This window comes from Hemitrygon akajei, chromosome 6 (assembly GCF_048418815.1).
Source record: "Hemitrygon akajei chromosome 6, sHemAka1.3, whole genome shotgun sequence".
NCBI classification, from domain to species: Eukaryota; Metazoa; Chordata; class Chondrichthyes; order Myliobatiformes; family Dasyatidae; genus Hemitrygon; species Hemitrygon akajei.
In genome coordinates, this window is record NC_133129.1 from 103,393,238 (window position 1) to 103,420,152 (window position 26,915).

The 26,915-nt window shown below is 44.8% G+C and overlaps 1 protein-coding gene across 5 annotated transcripts in view; it reads left to right on the plus strand.

Moving 5' to 3' along the window:
* LOC140729370 (disks large homolog 4) overlaps positions 1-26,915 on the plus strand; it is a 731,896-nt gene that overhangs the window by 144,022 nt on the left and 560,959 nt on the right. Inside the window, exon 1 of one of the 5 annotated variants that reach the window (XM_073049039.1) lies at positions 3,369-3,709. The exons of the other annotated variants lie outside the window; for them this stretch is intronic. Within the exon in view, the coding sequence (XP_072905140.1) occupies positions 3,668-3,709 (42 nt within the window). The 5' untranslated portion in view covers positions 3,369-3,667. Of the gene's footprint in view, positions 1-3,368; positions 3,710-26,915 lie in introns of those variants that run through there. 5 annotated transcript variants of the gene reach the window in all.

Genomic DNA, 26,915 nt, shown 5'->3' on the forward strand with positions numbered 1-26,915 from the left:
TGGATACAGTAAATGACCCCTACAGACTCACAGGTGAAGTGTTACTTCACCTGGAAGGACTGTTTGGAACCTTGGATGGTAGTGAGAGAGGAGGTGTAGGGGCAGGTTTAGCACTTGTTCCACTTGCTAGGGTAAGTGCCAGGAGGGAGATCAGTAGGGTTGGATGAATGGACAACGAAAGTTGAAAATGGGGAGAGGGAAAAATGTGCTTTGTGGTGAGATCCTGCTGGAGGTGGCGGAAGTTACAGAGAATTATGTGCTGTACGCGAAGGCTGGTGGGGTGGTAGGTGAGAACAAGAGGAACCCTATCCCTGGTGGGGTGAGGGCAGATGTGTGCAAAATGGAAGAGATGCTCTGCCATTCCATCATGGCTGATTTATTTCTCCCTCAACTCTGTTCTCTTGCCTTCTTCATGTAACCTTTGATGCCATGACTAATCAAGAACCTATCAACCTCCACTTTAAATTCCAAGGCTATGACCTGTGGTCCTAGACTCTGCCAATGTTAGAAACATACTCGCCATGTATACTCTGTCTGGGCCTGGGGTTCCCAACCTTTTTTATACCAATCCAGTGAGCCTTATCATTAACTATGGACCCCAGGTTGTGAACTCCAGATTTGAGCCTTTCAATAGGTTTCAATGAGATACCCCCTCATTCTTCTAAACTTCAGCAAGTACAAGCCCAGAGCTACCAAACGCTCCTCATACCCTTTCACTCCTGGGATCATTCTCGTCATCCTCCCTGGACTACCTTCAATGCCAGCACATCCTTTCTTAGATAAGTGACCCAAAGCTGCTCACAATACTCCAAGTGCAATCTTATAAAGCCTCAACATTACTTCCTTGCTTTACTTTCTAGTCCTCTCAAAATGAATGCTAACATTACGGCTGCTTTACTTACTACCAATGCTGCTGTTTTTATCTTCTTACCCATATTGCCATATGATTTATTTGGCCCATCAAGTCTTTGTTGGCCCTCAGAACAATCTGATCTATCACCTTGTAAATGGTTATCACACACAGGCTCACTGATTCTCTCAACACTATTGACAGTGGCCAGTTTAATCCTCTCAACCCATTCGTCTTTGTGATGTGGGAGGAAACTAGAGCATTCGGCCACAGGGAGAATGTGCAGATTCCATGCCTACACCCCCAGAGGATGGGACCGAACCCAGCGCTCCCTGCTGTCTTAGGTGAAATAACTTATGAAGATCCTGGGACTTGATGTCCTGTTCTGGTTGGTTCACGAGCTGTGGGCACCCTCCACTGTGTTTATGTCCCACACAATTGATCCAACGATGCTGTTTAGAGTCATACAGCATGGACCCTCCTATTGCGGCCCAGGGAGCGCTACAGCAGAAGGTGGGGCAGAACTGAGGGAGGGTCACACTCTTGAGTGGGACAGTACTGAGGGAGGGTCACACTGTGGGAGGGGTGGTACTGAGGAAAGGTCACACTGTGGAAGTGGCGGTCACGAGGGAGGATCATACTGTGGGATGAGCAGTACAAAGGGAGAGTCACAAAAGGTTGGTTTGCAGGTGCAGCAGGCAATCAAGAAGGCAAATGGAATGGTGGCCTTCATTGCTAGAGGGATTGAACTTAAGAGCAGGGAGGTTATGCTGTAACTGTACAGGGTCCTGCTAAGGCCGCACCTGGAGTACTACATGCAGTTCTGGTCTCCTGACTTGAAGAAGGATATACTGGCTTCGGAGGCAGTGCAAAGGAGGTTCATCAGGTTGATTCCAGAGATGAAGGGGTTAACCTATGAGGAGAGATTGAGTCGCCTGGAACTGTACTCGCTGGAATTCCTAGGAATGAGAGGAGATCTTATAGAAACATATAAAACTATGAAAGGGATAGATAAGATAGAGGCAGGAAAGTTGTTTCCACTGGTAGGTGAGACTAGGACTAGGGGACATAGCCTCAAGATTTGGGGGTGTAGATTTAGGACAGAGTTCAGGAGGAACTGCTTTTCCCAGAGAGTGGTGAATTTATGGAATTCTCTGTCCAATGAAGCAGCAGAGGCTACCTCAGTAAGTATATTTAAGACAAGGTTGGATAGATTTTGCATAGTAGGGGAATTAAGGGTTATGGGGAAAAGGCAGGTAGGTGGAGACGAATCCATGGTCAGATCAGCGATGATCTTATTGAATGGCGGAGCAGAGCCAGGCCAGATGGCCGACTCCTGTTCCTATTTCTTATGTTCTTTATGTCACACTGTGGTGGTGCCCTGTGGGCAATGCACTATTAGAATTGCCATCTTTCATTTGTTAGGGTAAATCTAGGTCTTACACATCCTCTCTGACTGAGATAAATAAAAAACCTCTTGGTAAAGTGACAGATTTAGTAGAGACTTCAAAATTGGAAACCTTTTTAACAAGGAAGCTGATTGTAGTGTGAGGAGAGTTAGTGAGTAAAGGACATGGAGTGATAGTGACCTGGATCTCCTGAAGCTGGGCATCAGGCTGGAGTGGGAAAAGAGTCTGTGTGCAGAGAGCATGGAACAATGGTTTCTCATCAACTTGGGCATCAGGCTGCTGCCCAGTTTATTTATTTTAAACCATTTGGATCGCATTTCTGTTGCTCTGCCTCAAGACCTCTGCTCTGTAGTCGCAAGTGCTGTCTAACCTGGCATTGGCTCCTCTGACTCTTGGGACAAAGTAAGGAACGCTTGATTAGGAAGATAGGGGTTACAGATGAGGGTGAAAGCGCTGTTCCAGGGATGCTGAGGGTTGCCAAGTGCTGTGTCCTTGTACGTTCTGGAACTAAATCAGACTCTGCGGTGATGCACACCACAGCCAAGTAATGTGCAGCTGGGACGAGCACAGGTAGGCAGGGGATCGTTTGTGCCATGCCTCTCCTGTTCTGCGTGGGTGACTGAGTTCGCTCGGGGCTGGTGTTGGTCAGTTAAATGGAGCAAAACAGGGTCTGATTGCTTTCTGGTCCCACACAAGATGATCCCACACCTTTACTCTGCTCTTTCTGTGCCTCCACTCTTCCTCCCTCAATCCCCATCCACTCGCTCAGCCCATGCTCCTCTCAGAGGGCTGTGAGCCCAGTCTCTGGTCAGCGAGGGGTTAATGCAGGAGCCGCTGCTGCTGTCAGACAAGCTGCAAGGACACGAGGGGATGGAATGTTTTCTTAATCATGGAAGACGCATCTTTTGGGTAGAGAATAAAAAAAAATTCATTGTAAACAATGTAAAGACCTCGTTCTGGCTGCTGTTCTGATGACGGGACTCTCTGGGGCAGTTAATGAGTGGACATGCCTGCATTATAAAACATTCAGCAATTTATATTCAGTCCTGTGTTTCTGGTCCCCGCAACACCCCCTCCACCCCACCCTGCTCACTCCCTCCCTCCCCCCTCAATCACAGTAAAATATACAGCGCCCACCTAACAGTTCGGAAGCCTAAATGACACTGATCTGGAAGCGTGAGTAGGGAACCCATCAGCTCATCTCCCGAGTGGGGTCCTTTCTGTGTCTCACGCTGTGTCTCCCCCCTCCCCATCCTACTCCCTGCCCACCCTTCTTTCTACCTCCCCCGCTAAACAGAACCTGGCAGTTCTGGGTTGCGATGCTGCGAGGGGCTTTCAGTCTTTAGTTTTAAAAAAATATATAAATCTTCTATCGTGCTGCTGAAGGGAGACAGCCACTGCTCTGTACATGAAGAGAAAAGCCAAGCTGACATCTCTTTGCCCCTGTGTGGTATGTATCCTTCTTGCTCTCTGCCTCTCTCTCTCTCTCCTTCTCTCTCTCTCTGCCTCTCTCTCCCTCTCTCTCTCTGTCTCTCTCTCTCCCCTCCTCCTCTCTCTCCCTCCCTCTGTAATTCAGCTGCATAAACGTGTATGCATGTTTACATGTATGTGGGCACAGGTGTACATGTTTGTATGGGGGCAGATGTGTGTGTGCATTTGTGTATGCATATGTTTACGTTTACATTAATGGTGAGTGATGTGCTTGTGTGCGTGGCGTAAACATGTACCAGAGTATCAAATTATGTTTGCATACGTGTGTTTGCAGGTTTGTGCAGTTCTTTGCATGTATGCAAATGTGTTATACTGGCATTTGTTCATGTGTGTGTGGATTTGTGTTGTGTGTTATATATGCCTGCATGTTTATTTGCATATATGAACATTTGTGTGTATTATTTATGTTTGCATATTTATCAAGTGTATTTTTGTATGGGATTGTGTGTATGTGTGCATTTTTATTGTGTCTTGACATACATTTATCTGCATGTATGTGTGAACATTTGTGAGCAGTTATGTTTTTGTGTGCATGTGTGTTTCCTTAATGCTGTGTGTATCTTTTGCATGTTTACATCAGGTGTATGTTCGTGTTCATTCATGAATGTGGATCCATGTGTTCTGTGTATCTATGTGTGCACATACAATGTTTCACATGTGTGAAGTTGAGTGCACATGCAAGGTCTACATTTTGTGTTTGTACAGTTGTGTGGATGCATATGGGCAGGCAAGCACATGGTTTGCACGCACCTGTTTGCGTTCGTTCAAGATTGTGGAAGTGTTTGTGTGTGCACCTGTGCCCTCTGAGTTAGCGCGCTTTTCTGATGTGTGTGATGAACTTCCCTGCTGCCTCCTCTCAAGTATGCCTGCAGTGGCTGCTGCTGATACAATTCTGATTTTCCAGAGTTTCTGTGTTGTTCTTGGGAGAGGGCTGTAGGGTTTGGATGACCTGCCACTGTGCTGAGAGATAATCAGGCTGTTATTGCAAGCCTCACTCTCATGAGGGGGAGCTTCTGAGTATGTTGAAGAGGATAGTCCTTTTAATTGCCAACTCTACTTGAGCTCCTGCTGTGCATTCCAATCAAAGGTGCCTGGACACTGGCCAGGTGTTGTCTGTGCAATTGTGCATGAGACCGTGGACAAGCGGCTGGGCCGGGGTCCATGGGCACTGCCATCATGGATCCCAGTTGCTTGCTGCAACAGACTCCAATGTGCACTGCAATCAACCTGTGTTAATAATGACTTCTCGTTTCACCAGCAAACTTCACCGCCTTGGGATGTCCAAGCACCAGTGGACCGATAGAATTTTTGAAAATGTGATCATGCTGTAGACAGTTTGTGTGCAGCGGGTTCCTACAGACTGGATCATCTGTTCGGTTATGTTGTCTGAGGGATGTTTATTGATGTCTGGGCTTGAGGAAATCCCCCTATCCTTCTTCTAAATCCTGGTGGTGGGGTCCTTCCCATCTGCAAGACAGGGCGGATAAATCTCAGCTTAAAATCTCATTCAGCTCCCCACTGAATGACTTTTGGAGTTGTTCTCTTTTGCTCTTGCTTGGGGGTGGGGGTGGGTGACTGTGTACAGTAATTAGCAGCAAGACCTGGACCAGGTTAGACACATTGCAGAAATCAGGTGGTCATCTAACTATATTTCACTGCGATATCTGTGGGAACACCTCTGACCAGTAACAGAATTAAGAACAGACTGTTACAGTGCTGGCAGAAGGTAAGGTATGATGAGGTAGATTGTGAGGTGAAAAGTCCATTTTATTGTACTTGGGAACCATTTAGTAGCCTTATAACTTTGGGATAGAAGCTGTCCTTGAGCCTGGTGATACGTACTTTTAATATTTTGTATCTTCTTCACAATGGTAGTGGGGAGGGGTAAAGAAGAGGGAATGTCTGGGATGGGTATGGTTTTGATATTTTGTCTGCTTTACAAAGGCAGCAAGAGTTTATGTAGGGGAGACTCGTTTCTGTGATGTGGACACTAATCTCCACGCTTTCTTGTCGTCTCATCATGGTCAGGAATGTGATGGTATACTTTTCACTTGCACGGATTTCACAATTCTGGGCACTGTTTGGAACAAAGTAGGCTGCTTGATTGGTGCCCCAAACAATACCCTAACTAGTCATTCTCTTTGCAACCAGAACAAAGTTGGCAAATGACATGAAAGTTGGTCAAGTTGTGAATAGTGTAGAAGGTTGTTGTAGGTTACAACTGGACATTGAAAGAATGCAGAGCTGAGCTGAGAAGTGGCAGATAGAGTCTAATTCAGATAAATGTGAAGTGAGTCACACTTTGGAAAGTCGAATTTGATGGAAGGATTCTTGGCAGTGTGGAAGACAGAGGGATCTTGATGTCTACATCCATAGATCCCTCAAAATTGCTGCGTAAGTTGATAGGGTGGTTAAGAAGGTGTACAACATGTTGATCTTGACTAGTTGGGGGACTGAGTTCAAGAACTGTAAGGTACTGTTGCTCTATAAAACTTTGGTTATTCTATTCTTGGAATACTGTTTTCAGTTCTAGTTGCCTTATAAGAAGGAAGCTTTAGAGAGGATACAGAGGAGATTTACCAGGATGCTGCCTGGATCAGAGAGGGTGCAGAGGAGATTTACCAGGATGCGGCCTGGATCAGAGAGGGTGCAGAGGAGATTTACCAGGATGCGGCCTGGATCAGAGAGCATGTCTTCTGAACGAACTGGGGCTTGCCTCTCTGGAACGAAGGAAGTTGAAAGATGACTTGATAGAGGTGTACAAGATGATAAGAGGCATAGATCAACTGGATTCGCAGAGACTTTTATTCTAGGATGGAAATGGCTAATATGAAACGGCATAATTTTAAGGTGATTAGAAGAAAATATAGGAGCTTATCAGTGGTAGTTTTTTCACACTCTGCTATGTGTGGTAGTAGAGGATAATACATCAGGAACATACAAGAACCTTTTAGGTAGGCGCAAGGATGATAGAAAAATGGACAGCTATGTAAGAGGGAATGTTTTGATTAATTTTGGAGTAGATTTAAAGGTTGGCACAATATTGTGGGCTGAAAGGCCTGTACCCTTCTGTAATATTCTATGTTCTAAAGTGGTTGCACTGTGTACCATCTACAAAGTGCACTTAATTGCCTAAGCTACTCCAAAAACTCCACCTGAATCTCCAACCTGCTGCCCAGAAGAACAAGGGGAGCACCACCACCTACAGCTACCTCTCTCATACATATATCTGACTTGGAAATGTATCTCTATGGCCTCATCAGCTCTGGGTCTGAACTCTAGAACCCTTTCCCCAGCAGCATTTTTACCAGGACTGCTGCCTCTGTGAGAGGTTAGAGTGCCATCCAGGTCAATGCATTGTGTTGGCCCTTGAAGATATTCCAAGGTGACTTGTGCAACTCGAGATGTCTGAGATGAATTATCCAGGTAGCTGTTGACAGATCACTTTGGAGGGCACCTCCTGACAATACAAGTAGCTTTCATGGATCACAATAGGATATCAGTTCCTTTGTTTCAATGAAACCACTAAGCAGATCAGGAAAATGAAACTCATGATCTTATTGACTGACACAGTCACCTTGAAGGGCTGAATGCTTGTTTTTTTTCTTGTCATCATTTTGTTATCCTGATTTGGGCTCACCCTGAATTACAAATGTATTTCACATGTGGCCAAGGCAGCTAACTTTGCCCTCCTCATGGCTGCCATTTTGTCTGTTGGCACAGATATATAAGTAGATGTGTCATGATTAAAATTGACAAGTGTGATTGGATAGATGGCTCCCAGTGCCTCAGCCCCAAATTCCAACTATCCACTCCTCCTCACTTGATTTCTGACTCCCCTTTATATCTCTCATCACTGAAACTTATAAATAAGTTTATTTTTTGATTCACAGCTCCAGCGGACTACTCAATCATGACCTCTGGTGCTGTGTGGAGTTTATATGTGCTCCCTGTGACTGCAATGGCTTCCTCTGGGTGCTCTGGTTTCCACCCACATCCCAAAGACATGTGGGCTGCTAGTTAATTGGCTGCTTGAAATTACGCTCGTTTGTGGTGGAATCTAGTGATGTTGATGAGTATGTGGGGAAATTGGTGTGGGTTTCCCTCAAATGATAAGATTGAAAGAGTGAGTACAGAGAAAATTTTCAAGGGTGTTGCCAGGATTTGTGGATCTGAGCTACAGGGAAAGGTTTGATTCCCTGGAGTGCAGGAGAATGAGGGAAGATATGACAGAGATATACAAAATTATAATGGGTATAGATAGGGTAAATGCAAGCTTTTTCCATTGAGGTTGGGTGTGACTAAAACTAGGGTTCATGGGTTAAGGGTAAAAGGTGAAATTCTTAAGGGAACATGAGGGGGAACTTCATCACTCAGACAATGGTGTGAGTGTGGAACGAGTTGTCATCGGAAGTGATGGATGCGAGTTTGATTTCAACACTTAAGAGAAGCTTGGATAAGTATATGGATGGGAGGGATATGGAGGGCTGTGGTCCAGGTTCGGTGGGACTAGGTAGAATAATTGGAATGGACCTGTTTCTGTGTTGTAGTATTCTGTGACTCTAGGATTGATGTAAATGGGTTCTTGATGGTCATCAGGCCACTGTAACTCCTCTTGTGTTGATGGGTAGCTGGATATTATTGGGCATTTGTGAAAAAGAAGCTTACAGGAGAGTATGTGGAGAAGTATGTTTTCACTGAGAACCAACATTCACCATTGTGCTGTGTGACCATCTACGTGATAAGCAAGTGTTCCCTGAAGTATTTCAACTTTCATCCATAACCCATGACCCCTAGTCCTAGTCACACCCAAGCTCATTGGATAAAGTTGTCTTGCATTTACCCTATCTGTACTCCTCATGATTTTGTATATCTCTAACACATCTCCCTTCATTCTCCTACACTCCAGGGAATAATGTCCTTAACTGTGCTTCTCTCAATAATGATTCTTAACTTGTGCCACAGTGGAGTTGGGGGCTGAGTGGCCTGTAGCCACTTGGTAGAGGGTCCCCCTGTTTAGTTGCACTTGGTCCTCCAGTGTCACACCTGGGAAATGGCTGTTGGATGCAAACAGATCCACTGCTGGCAGATCTCTGCCCAAAATCATCCCAAAGATAATAATGTGATTAAGAGCACAAGAGTTATAAGACTTAAGACATGGGAGCAGAATTAAGCCGTTCAGCCCATCAAGTCATGGCTGATTATTTATACCTTTCAATCCCATTCTCCTGCCTTCTGCCCATAACTTTTGACACCCTTACTAATCTAAAACTTGTCAACCTCCACTTTAAATATACCAAATGCCTTGGCCTTCATCACTGTCTGTCGCAATAAAGTTCACAGATTTCACACCCTCTGGCGAGAGAAATTCCACCTCATCTCTGTTCTAAGTGGGTGTGCCCTCTGGTCCTAAGCTCCCCCACCATAGGAAGCTTCCTTTCCACATCCACTCTATCTAGTCCATTCAATATTTGATAGGTTTCAATGAGATTCCCCTCACTGAGTCACCTGTGATAACCTTCCCTTGGTTTTTTAACCATCCCAGTCACATTTTATGTGAATCTGACAATTTCCAGAAACTGCGATTCTCCATAAAAACATTCAAATTCAGAGGAAGAGTCCATTCCTCAAACCATTTAATATCATTGTTAGTGATCTGACTGTAACCACAATTTTGCATTGTAGTTTACTGTCACCAACCTTTCGCCTATGTTTCTCACACATGTCCCACCACTCTTTTAAAAGTTTTTGAACATTCAGCTTTAACCCTTAAAATATTCCCTTCACAAAATGCTGGAGGAGCTCAGCTGGTCAGGCTGCATCTATGGAGGGGAATAAACAGTTGGTGTTTTGGGACCTTTCATCTGGATAGGAAAGGAAGGGGGCAGAAGCCGGAATAAGAAGGTAGGACAAAAGGAAGGAGTACAACCTGGCAGTGATAAGTGAAACCAGGTACAGAGGAGGTGGTGGGCCAATGACAGCAGTGTGTGTGTGATACTGTAGCCGGAGAAATCTTCTGGTCAGTCAGAGAGCTGGCCAAAAACCTTCATTACCAGATGTTGGCAAGGCCAACACTTATGGTCCATCCATAATTGCTCCTTGATTATGTGGAGGCACACTACCTTCTTAAACCACTGCAGTCCATCAGGTGAGGATGCGCTCACAGTGCTGTCGAGAATAGACTTAGGCCCAGGGACAACAAAGGAATGGAGAAAGTGTCAGAGAAATCAGAAACAGGCCATTTGGTCCATCTAGTTCATAGCAAACTGTTATTCTGCTTCGTCTCATCGACTTTCACCTGGACCATAGCCTTCCATAACCCTCCTAACAATGTACATCCAAATTTCTCTTAAATGGTGCAATCAAACCCCCAACCACCACTTTCACTGGCAGATAATTCCACACTCTCACCACTCAACTTTCTGTGGCTTCTAGTCCTAGACTTCTCTTTCAATGTCTGATGGGTTTCAAGGAGATCACGCCTTATTCTTCAAACCTCCAGTGAATACAGGCCCTCATACATTAACCCTTTCATTCCCAGAATCATTCTCATGAACGTCCTCTGGACCCTTCTCCAAAGCTAGCACATCTTTTCTTAGATAAGGGGCCCAAAATGGCTCACAATACTGATTAACGCCTTGTAAAGCCTCAACATTACATCCTTGTTCTCTCAAAATGAATACATTTGCCTCCCTTACCACCAACTCAACCTGTAAGTTGACCTTTAAGGAATCCTGCACAAGGATTCCCAAGTCCCTGTAATTGTTGAACTTTTCTCCCCATTTGGAAAATAATCTATGCCTTTATTCCTTCTACTGAAGTGCATGACTATACACTTCCCTACACTATATTCCATCTGTCACTTCTTTGCCCATTCTCCCAATTTGTTTAAGTTCTTCTGCAGACTCAGCACTACCTGCCGCTCAGTCTTGGTCACAAATCCATCAATTTTGTCATCCAAATCATTGACGTATAATGTGAAAAGAAGCAGTCCCAACAATGACCCCTGTGGAACACACTAGTTACCGGCAGCCAACCAGAAGAGGTCCCTTTTATTCCCACTCTTTGCCTCCTGCCAGTCAGCTAATCTTCTATTCATGCTGGTATCTTTCCTGCAATACCATGGGCTCTTGTTAAGTGTGTCATGTGCGGCCACTTGTCAAAGGCCTTCTGAAAATCCAAGTAACCAGCATCCACTAATTCTGCTCTGCCTAACTTGATTGTTATTTCCTCAAAGAATTCCAACAGATTTGTAAGGCAAGAATTCCCCTTAAGAAAACTATGCTGACTTTGGACTATTTTATCGTGTGCCTCCAAGTACCCTGAAACCTCATCCTTAATAATCAACTCCAACATTTTCTCAACCACTGAAGTCAGGCTAATTGACCTATAATTTCCTTTCTTCTGCCTCCCTCCCTCCTTAAAGAGTGGAGTGACATTTTCCAGGCCTCTTGTGATTCTTGAAAGATCATTACTAATATGTCCACAAACTCTTAAGCCACCTCTTTCAGAACCTTGAGATGTAGTTTATCTGGACCAGGTGACATACACCTTCAGACCTTTCAGCTTCCCAAGCAACTTCTCCTCAGTAACAGCAACTGCACTCACTTTTGCCCCCTGACATTCTTGCATTTCTGGCATACTGCTGGTGTCTTCCACAGAAAAGATTTACTACCTCTCCAATGTCATTTTCCAGTGGTCTGATATCCATTCTCGTCTCTCTTTTAATCTATATTTCTGAAAAGCTTTTGGTATCCTCGTTTATATTATTGGTTAGCTTAACTTCATATTTCATCTTTTCTCTGTCTATGGCTTTTTAAATTGCCTTCTGCTAGTTTTTAAAAGTTTTCCAATCCTCTATCTTCCTACTAATTTTTGATATGCTGTATACTCCCTTTTTTGCTTTTATGATGTCTTTGATTTCCCTTGTTAACCATATTAATCATCCTCCCTTTAGAATACTTCATCTTTGGGATTTATCTATCCTGCACTTTCTGAATTGCTCCCAGAAATTTTAGCCGTTGCTGCTCTGCCGTCATCCCTGCTGATGTTCCCTTCCAATCAACTTTGACCAGCTCACCTCTCATGCCTCTGTAATTCCCTTTACTCTACTGTAATACTGATAGATATGACTTTATCTGCCTCTCAAACTCCAGGGGGAATTCTATAACATTATGATCACTGCCTCTTAAGGGTTCATTTACTTTTAGCTCTCTACTTTGAAATACTTCAGCATCAGGGCTTTGTTTGAGTGGGAGGGATGGCAAATGATGTATTCTGCTGCATTTGCAGACTTTGTTTTACTTGATGGGGGAGGTTTGGGTGGTATTCTTGAAGAAGCCTGTGCAAATATCTGCAGTGTATTTTGTATATAGTATCTATTGCAGTCCAGTTCAAGTGAAGTGGTTGAATGCTCAAGGTAAAGAGATTAGCTTTAACTTTGTTACAGGTTCTGTATGTTGAAACATACAGTGAAATGCATCACTTATGTCAAATCAAGTTAGTGAGGATGTGCTGGGGTTGCCGGCAAGTGCCGTGTGCTTTGTGCCAACATATTATGCCCACAACTCACTAACCCTAATCAATACATCTTTGGAATGTGGGAGGAAGTTGAAGCACCAGGAGGAAACACACGTGGTCATGGGGAGATGCACAAACAGACATCAATTGGAATTGAACCCTGATAGGTGAAAGCTGTCACTGTAATTTAATGCACTAACTACAATGCCACTGTGACTTGCACATGTGTGGATATTGGATGGGGTGTGAGTTAAGCAGGCTGTTGTATCATACCTGGTACTGAGTTTCTTCAACGTCATTGACACTGCACTCGTACAAACAAGCTGCAAGCACTTCACCGTACTCCTCACTCACGGTCACTGGAGGAGTTTGTGGTATTTCCAACAATAGATGTGGAATTTTCCCTTTGTTAACCTATATCTGGACCCCTTCCCAAGGGGTTTGGGGGAATATTCAGTGAAATTAATCTTCAAACTCGGACCCAAGTGTACCAGCGAGGAAAAGTCAGCAGCCAGAGAGTGGCTAAACTGACTCCAGCATCAGACTGGCTGAAAGGATGGACTTAGAGTTAATTCTGCAGATATTAAGCTATTCATTATACCTGTCATATGGTGAATTCTTTCAAAGCAATTCACAGGAGTAACTTTTAAGCAAAATGGCATTTTGAAGCCATATCAGAATACCAGTAAAATATTTAGCCACCTGTAGGTATATCTAAGAGTAAATGATGAATTTGACAAACATGTTTCTTCAGGAAACTCGTGAGCTCATAATCGGAGCATTATCTTGGGTTAAGTTTGGGTCAAGGTCCTGAAACAGTGGAATGGTACACAGAGTGCATGGGCAGCCTGCATGTACACCAAATAACCAGGAGGGCAAATGGAGCACTGGCTATTGTTACAAGGGGAAAAGGGTATTCTTAGCTATCGATGAGACAACGCTTGGTGCATGTCGTTTTGGCTCCTTATTTAATAAGAGATGTGCCTGCATTGAAGGCAGTGCATAGGTAGGGACACTGGGTTACTTCCTAGAATGAAGTGGATATTTTATGAGGGATGATTGAAGAGGTTGGGTTGGGCTGTCCTCAACAGAGGTTGAAGGAAGACAGGTGATCTCATTGAAGCATGGATTCTGAAAGGTGGATGTTTAACCCTGCTGGAGAATGTAGAAACAGGGACTGAGTTCAAGAGCTGTGAGGTAATATTGCAGCTCTATTAAACCCTGGTTAGACTACACTTAGAGTATTATGTTCAGTTCTGGTCACCTCATTATAGGAAGGATGTGGAAGCTTTAGAGAGGGCATTGGCGATTTACCAGGATGCTGCCTGGATTAGAGAGCATGAGTCTAAGGAGGATAGGTTGAACAAGTTAGAGCTTTCCTTTTTGGATAGAGGGAGGATAAGTGGTGACTTGATAGAGGTGTACAAGATGATAAGAAGCATAGATAAAATGGACAGCCAAGGACTTTTTCCCAGGACAGAAATGGCTAATTCAAGGTGGCATAATTTTAAGGTGATTGGAGAGAATTACAGGGAGGATGCCCGAGGTAAGTTTTTATACACGGAGTGGTGAGGGTGTACAATGTGCTGCCTTGGTGGTATAGATGGAAATATTAGGGATATTTAAGATACTCTTAGGTAAGCACATGGATGGAGAAAAATTGAAAGTTATATGGGAGGGAAGGGTTACATTGATCTTAGAGTAGGTTAAAAGGTCAGCACAACATTAAATGGTCAAGGGGCTGTAGTGCTCTATGTTCAGGGCAGGATTCAAATATTTAAAAAAGGGATGAGGGAGAATTTCTCTTCTAAGTATCATGAATCTAAGGATTCTTCTACTGGCGAGAGCTACTGTGGCAGGGTTACTGAACATTTTCAAAGATGATGTAGATTCTTGGTCTACATTGTTGAATTTTATGGAGAATAGACATGAAAATGGAGTAAAGGGCTGATGCACCATCAATAACTCTCAGAGACGTGAAGTGAGATATAGGCTTTTATTGGCTGGAAGAAAGAACAAGCAGCAATTGACCACCGCACTACATCCTGGAGACTGAGGCCGGGGCTGTGTCTCCAATCGCCTTTATACCGGGGTCCGTGGGAGGAGCCACGGTCAGTGGGAGGAGCCACAGGAGCAGTCAGCAGGGGGGCGTGTCCAGACAGGTATATGTAGTTCACCACAAGGGCAGGATCAAATCAGCAGTATTATTGAACAGCATTGAAGAGCTTAAGGCGATAAATGGCAACTCCTGCTCCTAATTTTTTTGTGTGGATAAGTTAGTTTTGAGTTATTTGAGTTAGTTCTGCACACACTGTACATTGCACTCTTCAAGTGGTGAACTATTTCAAAGCAAATCACAAGAATAATTTTTAAATAAAATAGCAATTTGAAACTACATCAGAATGCATTGGCATGTGAGCCAAAATTTAGAACAGGCCCTTTGTACTGACCCTGTAAAAACCTGTTCTATGATGAATCAAACCCTTCCCTCTTATGCAGATCACTTTTCTTACAGTCACGCGCCTCTCTAAGAGTCTTTTAAATGTCCATATTGTACCAGCCTCGACCACCTCCCTGGTAATTTATTTCAGATACCCACCACTCTTTGTATTAAAAAAAACCTACCTCTGACATTTCCCCTAAACTTTCATCCACTCACCTTAAAATGATGTCTTCTGGTGTTGATAATTGCCAGTCTGGGAAAAAGATGCTGTCCACTCTAATTTTTTTTGATACAACACCTTAACAGACCCGTCTGGCCCAATGAGTCTGTCATGCCCAATTACCAATGAACCTCCCTTATACATCAGTATCAAACTTTACTCCTCTCGCCTTGAAAAAAAGTCTTCTGATATTAGCCATTTGCACCCTGGGAAAAGCCTCTGGCTGTCCACTTGATCTGTGCCTCTCATCATCTTGTACACCTCTCCTCTCATCCACCTTCACTCCAAAGAGAAAAGCCCTAACTCACTCAACCTTTCCTCATAAGACATGCTCTCTAATCCAGGCAGCATCCTGTTAAATTAACTTTGCCTCCTCCCTAAGGCTTCCACATCCTTCCTAATAGTAAGGCACCATTATAACTTATTCACCAGGAGAAAGTTTAAGGAGAGCCTTAAAGGAGGAGAGAGAGGCAGAGTATTGGCGAGGGAAGTTCAGAGGTTGCCTGGGAAGTTAAAGGCATGATGCCAGTTGTGGAGTGAGAGATGTTCAAGAGCTCTGAAATAATGGAGCAGGTGAGTGAACAATTGGGACTTGGAGACCGAGTCGGAAATAATGTGAGCAAACCAGTGAAGCAGAATTAACGGAACAAATACCAACAATAGCATGAAATCAAAAACACCAGATTCTGCCAATTGAAACAAAATCAGAAATTCCTAAAAATTGTAGTAGGTTGGTCGGCATCTGTGGGAAGTAAAATAATTACCATTTCATTTCGAAAATGCTTTGTTAGGATCTTTACAATGGCTTCCTGACTTGTTAGGAAATAGAATGAATTAGACACAGAGTGAAGCTCCCTCCACACCGTCCCATCACACACTCCCGGGGTCAGACACAGAGTGAATCTCCCTCCACACCGTCCCATCATACAAACCCAGGGTCAGACACAGAGTGAATCTCCCTCCGCACCATTCCATCTCACTCTCTGGGGGTCAGACACAGAGTGAAGCTCCCTCCACACTGTCCCATCACACACTCCCGGGTCAGACACAGAGTGAATCTCCCTCCACACCGTCCCATCACACACTCCCGGGGTCAGACATATAGTGAAGCTCCCTCCACACTGTCCCATCACACACTCCTGGGGTCAGACACAGAGTGAAACTCCCACCACACCGTCCCATCACACACTCCCGGGGTCAGACACATGTGAAGCTCCCTCCACACTGTCCCATCACACACTCCTGGGGTCAGACACAGAGTGAATCTCCCTCCACACCGTCCCATCACACACTCCCGGGGTCAGACACATGTGAAGCTCCCTCCACACTGTCCCATCACACACTCCTGGGGTCAGACACAGAGTGAAACTCACTCAACACCGTCCCATCACACACTCCTGGGGTCAGACACAGAGTGAAGCTCCCTCCACACTGTCCCATCACGCACTCCCAGGGTCAGACACAGAGTGAAACTCCCTCCACACCATCCCATCACACACTCCTGGGGTCAGACACAGAGTGAATCTCCCTCCACACTGTCCCATCACACACTCCTGTGTCAGCCATAAGTACACGTTCCTCTCAACCACAGGTTCCCAATATTTTTTTATGATATAGAGCCCAACTGTTAATGGAGGGGTCCATGGACCCCAGGTAGGAAAACCCTGCTCTAGACCAACCCATCATACACTCCCAGGTGAGACACAGAGTGAATCCCAGTCACTGCCAGTCACACACTCCTGTGGTTAGACACAGAGTGAATCTCTCTGCACTGTCACATCACCACTCCCGTGGTCACTCACAGAGCAAAGCTCCAGCCATGCCACCCAATCACACATACCTGAGGTTAGACACAGAGTGAAACTCACTCCACATGTCCATTTGCACACTCCTGGGGTCAGACAAAGAGTGAATTTCCCTCTGCACTGTCCCGTCACACTCTCCCGGGGTCAGACACAGAGTGAAGCTCCCTCCACACTGGCAATTTAGACACAGTGAAGCTCTTTCCAGTACATCCTATTGCAGAATCCTAGGGTCAGATACAGGAGGAATCTCCCTCCACACATCTCCCATCAGATCATATAGTCCTGGGATCAGACACAGAGTGAAGCTTTCTCCACACACTCCACAGTCAGACACAGAGTGAAGCTCCCTCTGCACCATCCCATCAGTTACTCCCAGGGTCAGACACAGAGTGAAGCTTCCTGCACAATGTCCCATCACACACACCCAGGGCCAGACACAGTGTGAAGCTTCCTCCTGTCTCTCCCATCAGACAGAGTGAATCTCCTTCTTTACACTCCCATCACACACTCGCAAGGTTAGCTACAGAGTGAAGCTCCCTCCACACTGTCCCTTCACATTCCCGGGGTCTAACACAAAGAGATGTTCCCTCCACACTGTCCCATCACACACTCCCGGGGTCAGACACTGAGTGAAACTCCCTCTATACTATCCAATGACACACTCCTGGGGTCAGACACAGAGTGAAACTCCCTCTATACTATCCAATGACACACTCCTGGGGTCAGACACAGAGTGAATCTCCCTCCACACTGTCCTATCATACACTCCTGGGGTCAGACACAGAGTGAATCTCCCTCCACACTGTCCCATCACACACTCCCGGGTTCAGACACAGAGTGAAACTCCCTCCACACCGTCCCGTCATACACTTCTGGGGTCAGGCACAGAGTGAAGCTCCCTCCACACCGTCCCATCACACACTCCCGTGGTCAGACACAGAGTGAATCTCCATTTGCACGATTAATATGAATATACATTACCACCATATGGATTATATGGAGTGAAGCGCCCTCTAAATCCCTGAATTCCAAGGGTACCACTTGCAATTTCCTGTGTTCAGATGGCAAGATAGTTGATCAGTGGGTTAAATATTACAGCATTAAATTTGAAAATACCTCACCACTTGTATGAATTATGTATCAATGGGTGAGGAGAAAGGGTGGGGAGGTGCTGTGTGTCATTCCGTAATCAGTCTGTCCCACAGGCTGCGCACCAATGGAGGGAGAGGATTTGCTGGAAGGTAGAGAATGTCTATGAGATTGGTTGATGGTTGGACTGTGATGCATCCTGTCGCTCTCTCTCTCCTGCTTCACTCTATCCTCTCACCTACCTCACTTCACCTCTCCCCACATTCTCCTATGCTCAGATCCTCTCTCACCTGCCTAACTCCAACCCTCTCTCATGCCTCACCCCACTTTGTCTTGTCACGCCCCCTCTCTCCTGCCCAACCACATTCTTTCCTCCCTCACCCTCCTCTCTGTCCTGCCTCACAACCCTCTATGTCATGCCTCACTCCCTGTCTTTCTCCTGCCTCATCCCTTCTCTCACCCATCTCACCTTCTCTCTCGTTTGCCTAGGCCCTCTCTTTCCTGCCTCTCTGCCTATCCTGCCTCAACCCCTCTCTTCCTGCTTTCTCACCTCTCTCCCTTGCCTTACCCCACTTTTCCTAGCCTCATCCTCACTCTCTCTTACCTTAATCTCTCTCTTGCTCTTTCTCTTCATCTCAACACCTCTCTCTCCTGTCTCACCCCCTCCTATTTCACATAACCTCCTCTCACTCCTCCCCCTACTCTTCCTACTGCCCCACCCTCTGCCCCCTGCCTCACCCACTCTCTCACCTCCCTCACTTTTTATCTCCCCTTCTTCATGCTTTCCCATGTCCTCCCCTTCTCTCCTGCTTCACCCCCCTTGCCTGCCAAAACCCCTTTCTCTTCTGTCTCACACCTTCCCTCTTATCTGCCTCACTCTCTCTGTTCCATCTCACTCCTCTCTCTCTTGCCTCACCCCCTCTCTTGTCTGCCTCACCCCCTTTGTCTCCTACCTCACCCTCTCTCCTACTTAACCCCCTCTTGCCTCACCCCTCTCTCTCATTTCACTCTCACACTTTCCTGCCTCATCCCCTTTCTCTCCCGCCTCACTGCCCCCTTTCTCTCTCACCTCACTCGCATATACTCACCTCACCCCCTCTCTCTTCCTCTCCTGCCTCATCGCCACACTCTCTCGCCTCACTGTTCCATTTCCAACAAGAGATCAGCACCACTGGTCTGTCCATAAGGTCAATGTCACTTGCTGGGCGAGCAGGCGTGCACTGTCAATGTCAGCTCAGTTTCACTGGACTGCAGACCAGGGACGGGTCAACACTGGGGATGCAGCACCATGCACTGGAGATAGTGGGGGAAGGGAGGCTAGAGGGGGTCAGTTGTGCTGTGAGGATTACATTCCTTGACTTCTCTAGTGCCTTTAACACCATCCAGCCCAAGAACTAACGGAGATGGGAGTAGACTCTCACATGGTGGATTGGATAGTGGACTACTTGACAGATAGACCTCAGTATGTGCGGTTGGGAGACTGTAGGTCTGACACGGTGGTCAGCAGCACAGGGGCGCCGCAGGGAACCGTACTCTCTCCGGTCCTGTTCACCCTGTACACATCAGACTTCCAATATAACTCGGAGTCCTGCCATGTGCAGAAGTTCGCTGATGACACGGCCATAGTGGGATGTGTCAGGAATGGACAGGAGGAGGAGTATAGGAAACTGATACAGGACTTTGTGATATGGTGCAACTCAAACTACCTGCGTCTCAATATCACCAAGACCAAGGAGATGGTGGTGGACTTTAGGAGATCTAGGCCTCATATGGAGCCAGTGATCATTAATGGAGAATGTGTGGAGCAGGTTAAGACCTACAAGTATCTGGGAGTACAGTTAGACGAGAAGCTAGACTGGACTGCCAACACAGATGCCTTGTGCAGGAAGGCACAGAGTCGACTGTACTTCCTAAGAAGGTTGGCGTCATTCAATGTCTGTAGTGAGATGCTGAAGATGTTCTATAGGTCAGTTGTGGAGAGCGCCCTCTTCTTTGTGGTGGCGTGTTGGGGAGGAAGCATTAAGAAGAGGGACGCCTCACGTCTTAATAAGCTGGTAAGGAAGGCGGGCTCTGTCGTGGGCAAAGTACTGGAGGGTTTAACATCGGTAGCTGAGCGAAGGGCGCTGAGTAGGCTACGGTCAATTATGGATAACTCTGAACATACTCTACATAGCACCATCCAGAGACAGAGAAGCAGTTTCAGCGACAGGTTACTATCGATGCAATGCTCCTCAGACAGGATGAAGAGGTCAATACTCCCCAATGCCATTAGGCTTTACAATTCTACCGCCAGGACTTAAGAACTTTTTAAAAGCTATTATTAATGCTTTTTGAGATAGTGATTTAGATGCATATCATATTTTTTACTGAGTTAAGTATTGTATGTAATTAGTTTTGCTACAACAAGTGTATGGGACATTGGAAAAAAAAGTTGAATTTCCCCATGGGGATGAATAAAGTATCTATCTATCTATCTATCTATCTATCTATCTATCTATCTATCTATCAGTATTGTTCCAGGCCAGACTTGGTGTGTACAGATACATAAACTCAAGAGATTCTGCAGATACTGGAAATCCAGAACACACACACAAATGCTGGAAGGACTTAGCAGATATGCAGCATCTCTGGAAATGAGTAAACAGTCAGCCTTTCAGTCGAGACCCATCATCAGGTCGTGCTGGAGAGTCTCAGCCAGAATTGTTAACTGTTTATTCCTCTCCTAACCTCTGAGTTCCTCCAGCACATTGTGTGTGTACAGATACATCCTTGGTTTACCTTTCCTCTCCTCCTGACACTGGAGTACATTCTAGAGAGACTTCAACATCACGAGCTCGTTCAGGAGCAAAACAACCAATGCCGTGTCATTTCCTCCTATGCCACTCTCTCTTTCCCCCAATCATTAATGGAGCTGATTGTTCTAGGGCCCTGTTGAAATCCAAGGATTGTCAACACACTGTTTGTCAAAGAATGGCATCACAATCTGATTTTGTGTAGCTGCATTCCCCACCTGTTGAGGCTGGATCACTTGTACAAGACGTGAGAATCTCTGGAACATGTGCACTGCTGTAGTCACGCTCTCTGCAAGTCTGTAGTTCAAAATCAAAGTGAATTTATCATGAATAACATGTGTTACCATATACCGCCCTGAGATTCATTTCCTTGCTGGCATTCATGGGAAAATCAAGTACTTCTCTCACCACCCCCTTCAGGCAGTTTGAATCTCCATTCTAATTATTACCTTGTTCTTCTGTTTGATTTGGGGACTGTCCCCCCAGTTAATCAGTGGTGTGTGATGGTGTGATGGGATATATGGGGAAGTGGTAGTTCTGTCTGCATGAGGATATTGATACGTAAGGAGTAATGTCTATGTTTGAACATTAACCTGTGTGCATTAGCATATTGGGAGTGTTTGTTGTGCATTTGTGTTCAAGTGCCTTTGTATTAAGTGCTTGTGTTCAAGTGCTTGTGCTTAAGTTCAAGTACTTGGTATTACACAATCTGAGGGGTTTTGTCACAAGTCAAAGTCAAGTTTATTGTCACATATATAGAGACTTACTTGCAGCAGCATTATCAAAGCCACAGCATCAGATAAACAACATTTACAAGAAAAACAAATTAAAATAATTTATGTTTACAATTTGTATCAAGCAGTAGTAAATCAAGGCAACTGGACATGTTGTGTTGTCAAGAAGACATTTCACCACTCCTCCGAAAGGCTTCTTCAGTTCTGATCCATGGTGGGTAGTTTTCCAGCTTATAAACTCTGTGAATTGTTTAAAAGTATAGCAATCATATGATGGTGGTTAAGAGTTGTAGAGGTAATGAGAAGGTCGTTAGTCTTACCTTTGCATGAATTGAGGTATGAGCAAGTGGAGGGCTAACACCTCAGGTCAAGACTCAGCTGTCTATCTACACCTAAAGGACAAGGGACACTACTTTGATGATAACAATGTGCACCTTTTGAACAGGGAGGACAGGTGGTTTGAAAGAGGGTTAAAGAAACCATCTTTGTCAAACTAGAAAACCCATCTCTGAATAGAGGCGGTGAAGTACGACACCACCTATCAGCTAATTACAATACAGTCCTAACATCTCTACCCCAGTGTCTCCACAACCGTTCATGCAAAGAGAAGACGAATGATCGTCTCATTACCTCTACAACTCTAATGACCCTCACGTGATTGCTATACCTTTAAACAACTCGTAGAGTTTATAAACCAGAATATTACCCACCATGGATCAGAACTGAAGAAGCCTCTCACATGAGAGGTGAAATGCCTTCTCCTCATCACAGTGAGTCCAGTTGTCTGATTTACCACTGCTTGATATACAATGACCTGGATGACTGAGAACCTTCATAGACATTTTGCAATTTTTAAAAATTTTACAAAATTACACACAATTTTGTGTATGTGTGTGTAATGGATACATGTGTGCACATGCATGTGCTTATGCTCACTTTGCTGTTAGTCTATTGCTGTTGGTTCATTATTGTCAGATGTACCGAGATACAGTGAAAAGATTGTCTTCCATACAGATCAAGCCATTTCACAGTGTATTGAGACAGAATAAGGTAAAACAACAACAATGCAGAATAAAGTGAGAAAGTGTAGTACAGGTGAACCTTAAAGTACAAGGTCATTATGAAGTAGATCGTACAAGAGAGACATTCAAGAGTCTGGTAACAGTGGGATAGAAGCTGTCCTCCAGCATGGTGGTAAGTGCTTTAAGGCTTTTGCATTTTATGCCCAATGGGAGATGTCTGGGGTGGGGCCTTTAATTATTGAGAGGCAGTGATGAGTCTGTGGAGGGAAGGATGGTTTTCACAATGTGTTGAGCTGTGTCTAGAGTTGCTTACAGTTTCATGGGGTCATGTGCTGAGCAGTTGCCAAGCTGTTATGCATCCAAACAGGATCCTTCCTGTTGTACATTGATTAAAAATTGCAAAGAGTTGACAGGGACATGTCAAATTTCTTTAGCTTCGGCTGGAAGTCGAAGTGTTGGTGAGACTTCTAGGCTGTGGTGTCAATGTGATTGAAGCAGGACAGGCTTTTGGTGATGTTCACTCCTCAGAATTTGAAACTCTCAGCCCTCTCAACCTCAAAGACATTGATGCAGATAGGAGCACATGTATCCCCCCCCCCCCCCCCCCCGGTGTATATGTAGATTTATCACTACATATAGGTCACCACATACAACCCTTAGATTTCTTTTCCTGTGAGAAGACTCAATAAATCTATAGAATAATAACCAAAGTAGGATCACTGAAAGATGCACCAACTAGAGTGTTCAACTAGTATGCAGAATACAACAAACTGTGCAAATATAATAACAAAAATAAGCAATAAATATCAAGAACATGAGATGAAGAGCCCCTGAAAGTTGTGGGAACATTTTGGTGAAGGGGCAAGTGAAGTTATCCCCTTTAGTTCAAGAGCCTGTTGGTTGAGAGGCAGTAACTGTTCCTGAACCTGGTGGTGTGAGTACTGAGGCTGCTGTACCTTCTTCCTGATGGCAAAAGAGAGCATGGCCTGGTGGTGGGGTCCCTGATGATGGGTGCTGCTTTCCTGCGACAGTGTTTCATGTAGTTGTGCTCATTGGCGGGGAGGGCTTTACCTTTGATGGTCTGGGCCATATCCACTTTCTGTTCAAGTGCTTTGGTGTTTCCATATCAGGCTGTGATGCAGCCGGTAAATGTACTCTCCACTACACATCTATAGAAGTTTGTCAAAGTTTTAGATGTCTTCCCGAATCTCCACAAATTCTTAAGGAAGTAGGGGTGCTACTGTGCTTTCTTCATAATTGAACTTACTTGCTGGGCTATGGAAGGTCCTCCAAAATAATTACACAAGGAAATTCAGTTGCTAACCCTCTCCACGTCTGATCCTCTGATGAGGACTGGCTCATGGACCTCTGGTTTCCCCCTCCTGGAGTCAATATAGCTCTTAATAGCTCTTGCTGACATTAAGTAAGAGGTAGTTGTTGTGGTTCAATCACAAGCGAGAGAAAATCTGCAGATGCTAGAAATCTGAGCAACACACACAAAATGCTGGGTCTCAGCCCAAAACCAACAGTTTACTCTTTTCCGTAGATACTGCCCAGCCTGCTGAGTTCCTCCAGCATTTTGTGTGTGTTGTTTGTGAGATAGCAAAGGTTGGATGGAGCGGGAGTGGTTAATGGGCAGAGCTCAAGGAATTCTGTACTGCAGCTGATCATGTCTTGAATACGGAATGAAATAGTGCTGTTTGTAGAATGGATGTGTGTGTGTGTGAGAGCCTATCGGGGGGGGGGGAGTGTGTGTGTGTGTGTGTGTGTGTCTGTGTATCTGGGTGTCTGTGCGAGTGCATGTGTATGTATGTGTGTACGTACAATGTATGTATGTGTGTGTGTGTGTGTGTGTGTGTGTGTATCTGGGTGTCTGTGCGAGTGCATGTGTATGTATGTGTGTGTGTGTGTGTGTGTCTGTGTATCTGGGTGTCTGTGCGAGTGCATGTGTATGTATGTGTGTACGTACAATGTATGTGTGTGTGTGTGTGTGTGTGTGTGTGTGTGTGTGTGTGTGTGTGTGTGTGTGTGTGCGCGTGTATGCAAATGTGTAAAGATTATTTAAAAAGGAAAGTAAGATAGAAATGGAGGTGTGTGTGGTGGCAGAAACAGTTAATATCTCAGGTCAATGACCTTTCATCACCAGTTAGGTTTAAAAAACTTTTTTAATCTCTCCAAGCGTACTGCGTTTAGTGCTGAAAATCTTCAGTTTCCTTCTTATATTTCTGTCAGCTGCAATTTTATTTTGTTTTTTGAAGACAATTTGAATGTATAAAAAAAGGATCCTGTGCTTTCCCATCATATATGATGAATAAACTCTTCTTGGGCCTCCAGCCGGCTATAGATATTGATATAACCGATGTTGATGACAAACTCTGCCATCTTCTTCAGAGATGAATTTATGCTGGTATTGTCAGTATGTTAATGTCTGCATATGATTCTTTACAACCCTGCCTATCTGTGTGTGGTGCAATTGTGTGTAGATGTGTGCCTGTGTTCATTCTCAAGTGTGTGTATATGTGCATAATTTGTATGTATGCAGTAATGGAATAATGTATGTGTGAAAGTACTTGAATGTGTGTGTGAATATATATGAGCATGGAACATAGCACAATACAGCACAGTCTTTACTCCCACATAGCCCTCCATTTTTCTATCTGCTATGTGCCTATCTCTTTTAAATGCCCCTAATGTATCTGCCTCTATCACCAGCCCTGCCAGAGCGTTCAACGTGCCCACCATACTGTGTGAAAAAACAACCTTGACATCACACCTGTATTCTCCTCCAAACACCTTAAAATTATGCCCCATCATATTAGCCATTTCCACCCTTGGGGAAAGTCTCTGGCTGTATACTCTACCTGTGCCTCTTAGCATCTTGTACACCTCTATCAAGTCACGTCTCATCCTCCTCCACTCCAAAGAGAAATACCTTGACTCTATGAGAAAATGAATATGCATCTGCATAACTGCATGTGCACATGCTGTATATGCATGATTTTTTCTTGCATTGGGTATGTACATAACTATGTCATAGAATCATAGAACACTACAGCACAGAAACAGGCCACTCAGCCTATCCAGTCTGTGCTGAACTATGAATCTGCCCAGTCCCATCGACCTGTATCTGGACCATAACCCTCAATACCCCTCCCATCCATGCACCTATTCAAACATCTCTTAAATGTTGAAATTGACCCCACAGCTTGTTCCATACTCTCACCACCCTCTGAGTGAAGAAGTTAAAAGGCAAACACAAGGAAATCTGCAGATGCTGGAAATTCAAGCAACACACACAAAATGCTGGTGGAACGCAGCAGGCCAGGCAGCATCTTTAGAGATCTTCTGTCCTGATGAAGGGTCTCGGCCCGAAATGTCAACAGCGCTTCTCCTTATAGATGCTGCCTGGCCTGCTGCGTTCACCAGCATTTTGTGTGTGTTGAGTGAAGAAGTTCCCCTTCATGTTCCCTTTAAATATTTCACCTTTCACTCTTAACCCATGACCTCTAGGTGTAGTCTCATCCAACCTCTGTGGAAAAAGCCAGCTAGCACTTTATTTCATAACCCTTCATAATTTTATATACCTCCATCAAATTCCCCTCAGTCTTCTATGTTCTGGGAATAAAGTCCTAGCCTATTCAACCTTTCTGTATAACTCAGGTCCTCAAGTCCCAGCAATATCCTTGTAAATTTTCTCTGCACTTTTTAAATCTTATTGATATCTTCACTGTATGTAGGTGACTAAAACTGTACACAAATCGCCAAATTAGGTATTACAAATGTCTTGTACAACTTCAATATACCATCCCTACTTCTGTACCCAGTACTTTGATTTATGAAAGCCAAAGTGCCAAAAGCTTTCTTTACAACCCTGTCTACCTGTGATGGTACTTCCAAAGAATTCCCAGATCCCTCTGCTCTGCTGCGCTCCTCAGTGCCCTACACTCACCCTAGGTGAGACCTATCCTGTTTGGTCCTACCAAATCGTTTATGCTTGTCTGCATTGAACTCCATTTGCCATTTTTCAGCCCATTTTACCAGTGGTCCAGGTCCCACTGCAAGCTTTGATAGTTTTCCTCGCTGTCCATTACACCCGCAATCTTGGTGTTACCTGCAAATTTGCTGATCCAGTTTACCACATTATCATCCAGATCGTTAATATAGATGACAAACAACAATGGACCCTGCACTGATCCGTGTAGCACACCGCTCTTCACAGGCCTCTATTCAGAGAGGCAACCTTCTATAGCTACTCTCTGGCTTCTCCCACAAAGCTAATGTCTAATCCAATTTACTACCTCACCTTGAATGCCAAGCAACCAAACCTCCTTGACTAACCTCCCATGCGGGCCCTTGTTAAAGGCCTTGCTAAAGTGAATGTAGACAACATTCACTGCCTGTCTTTCATCATCTTTCCTGGTAACTACCTTGAAAGTACTTGGGTAGACACGACTTACCACACACAAAGCCGTGTTGACTATCCCTAATCAGCCCTGTCTGTCCAAATACTTATATATCCAGTTCCTTAGAATACCTTCCA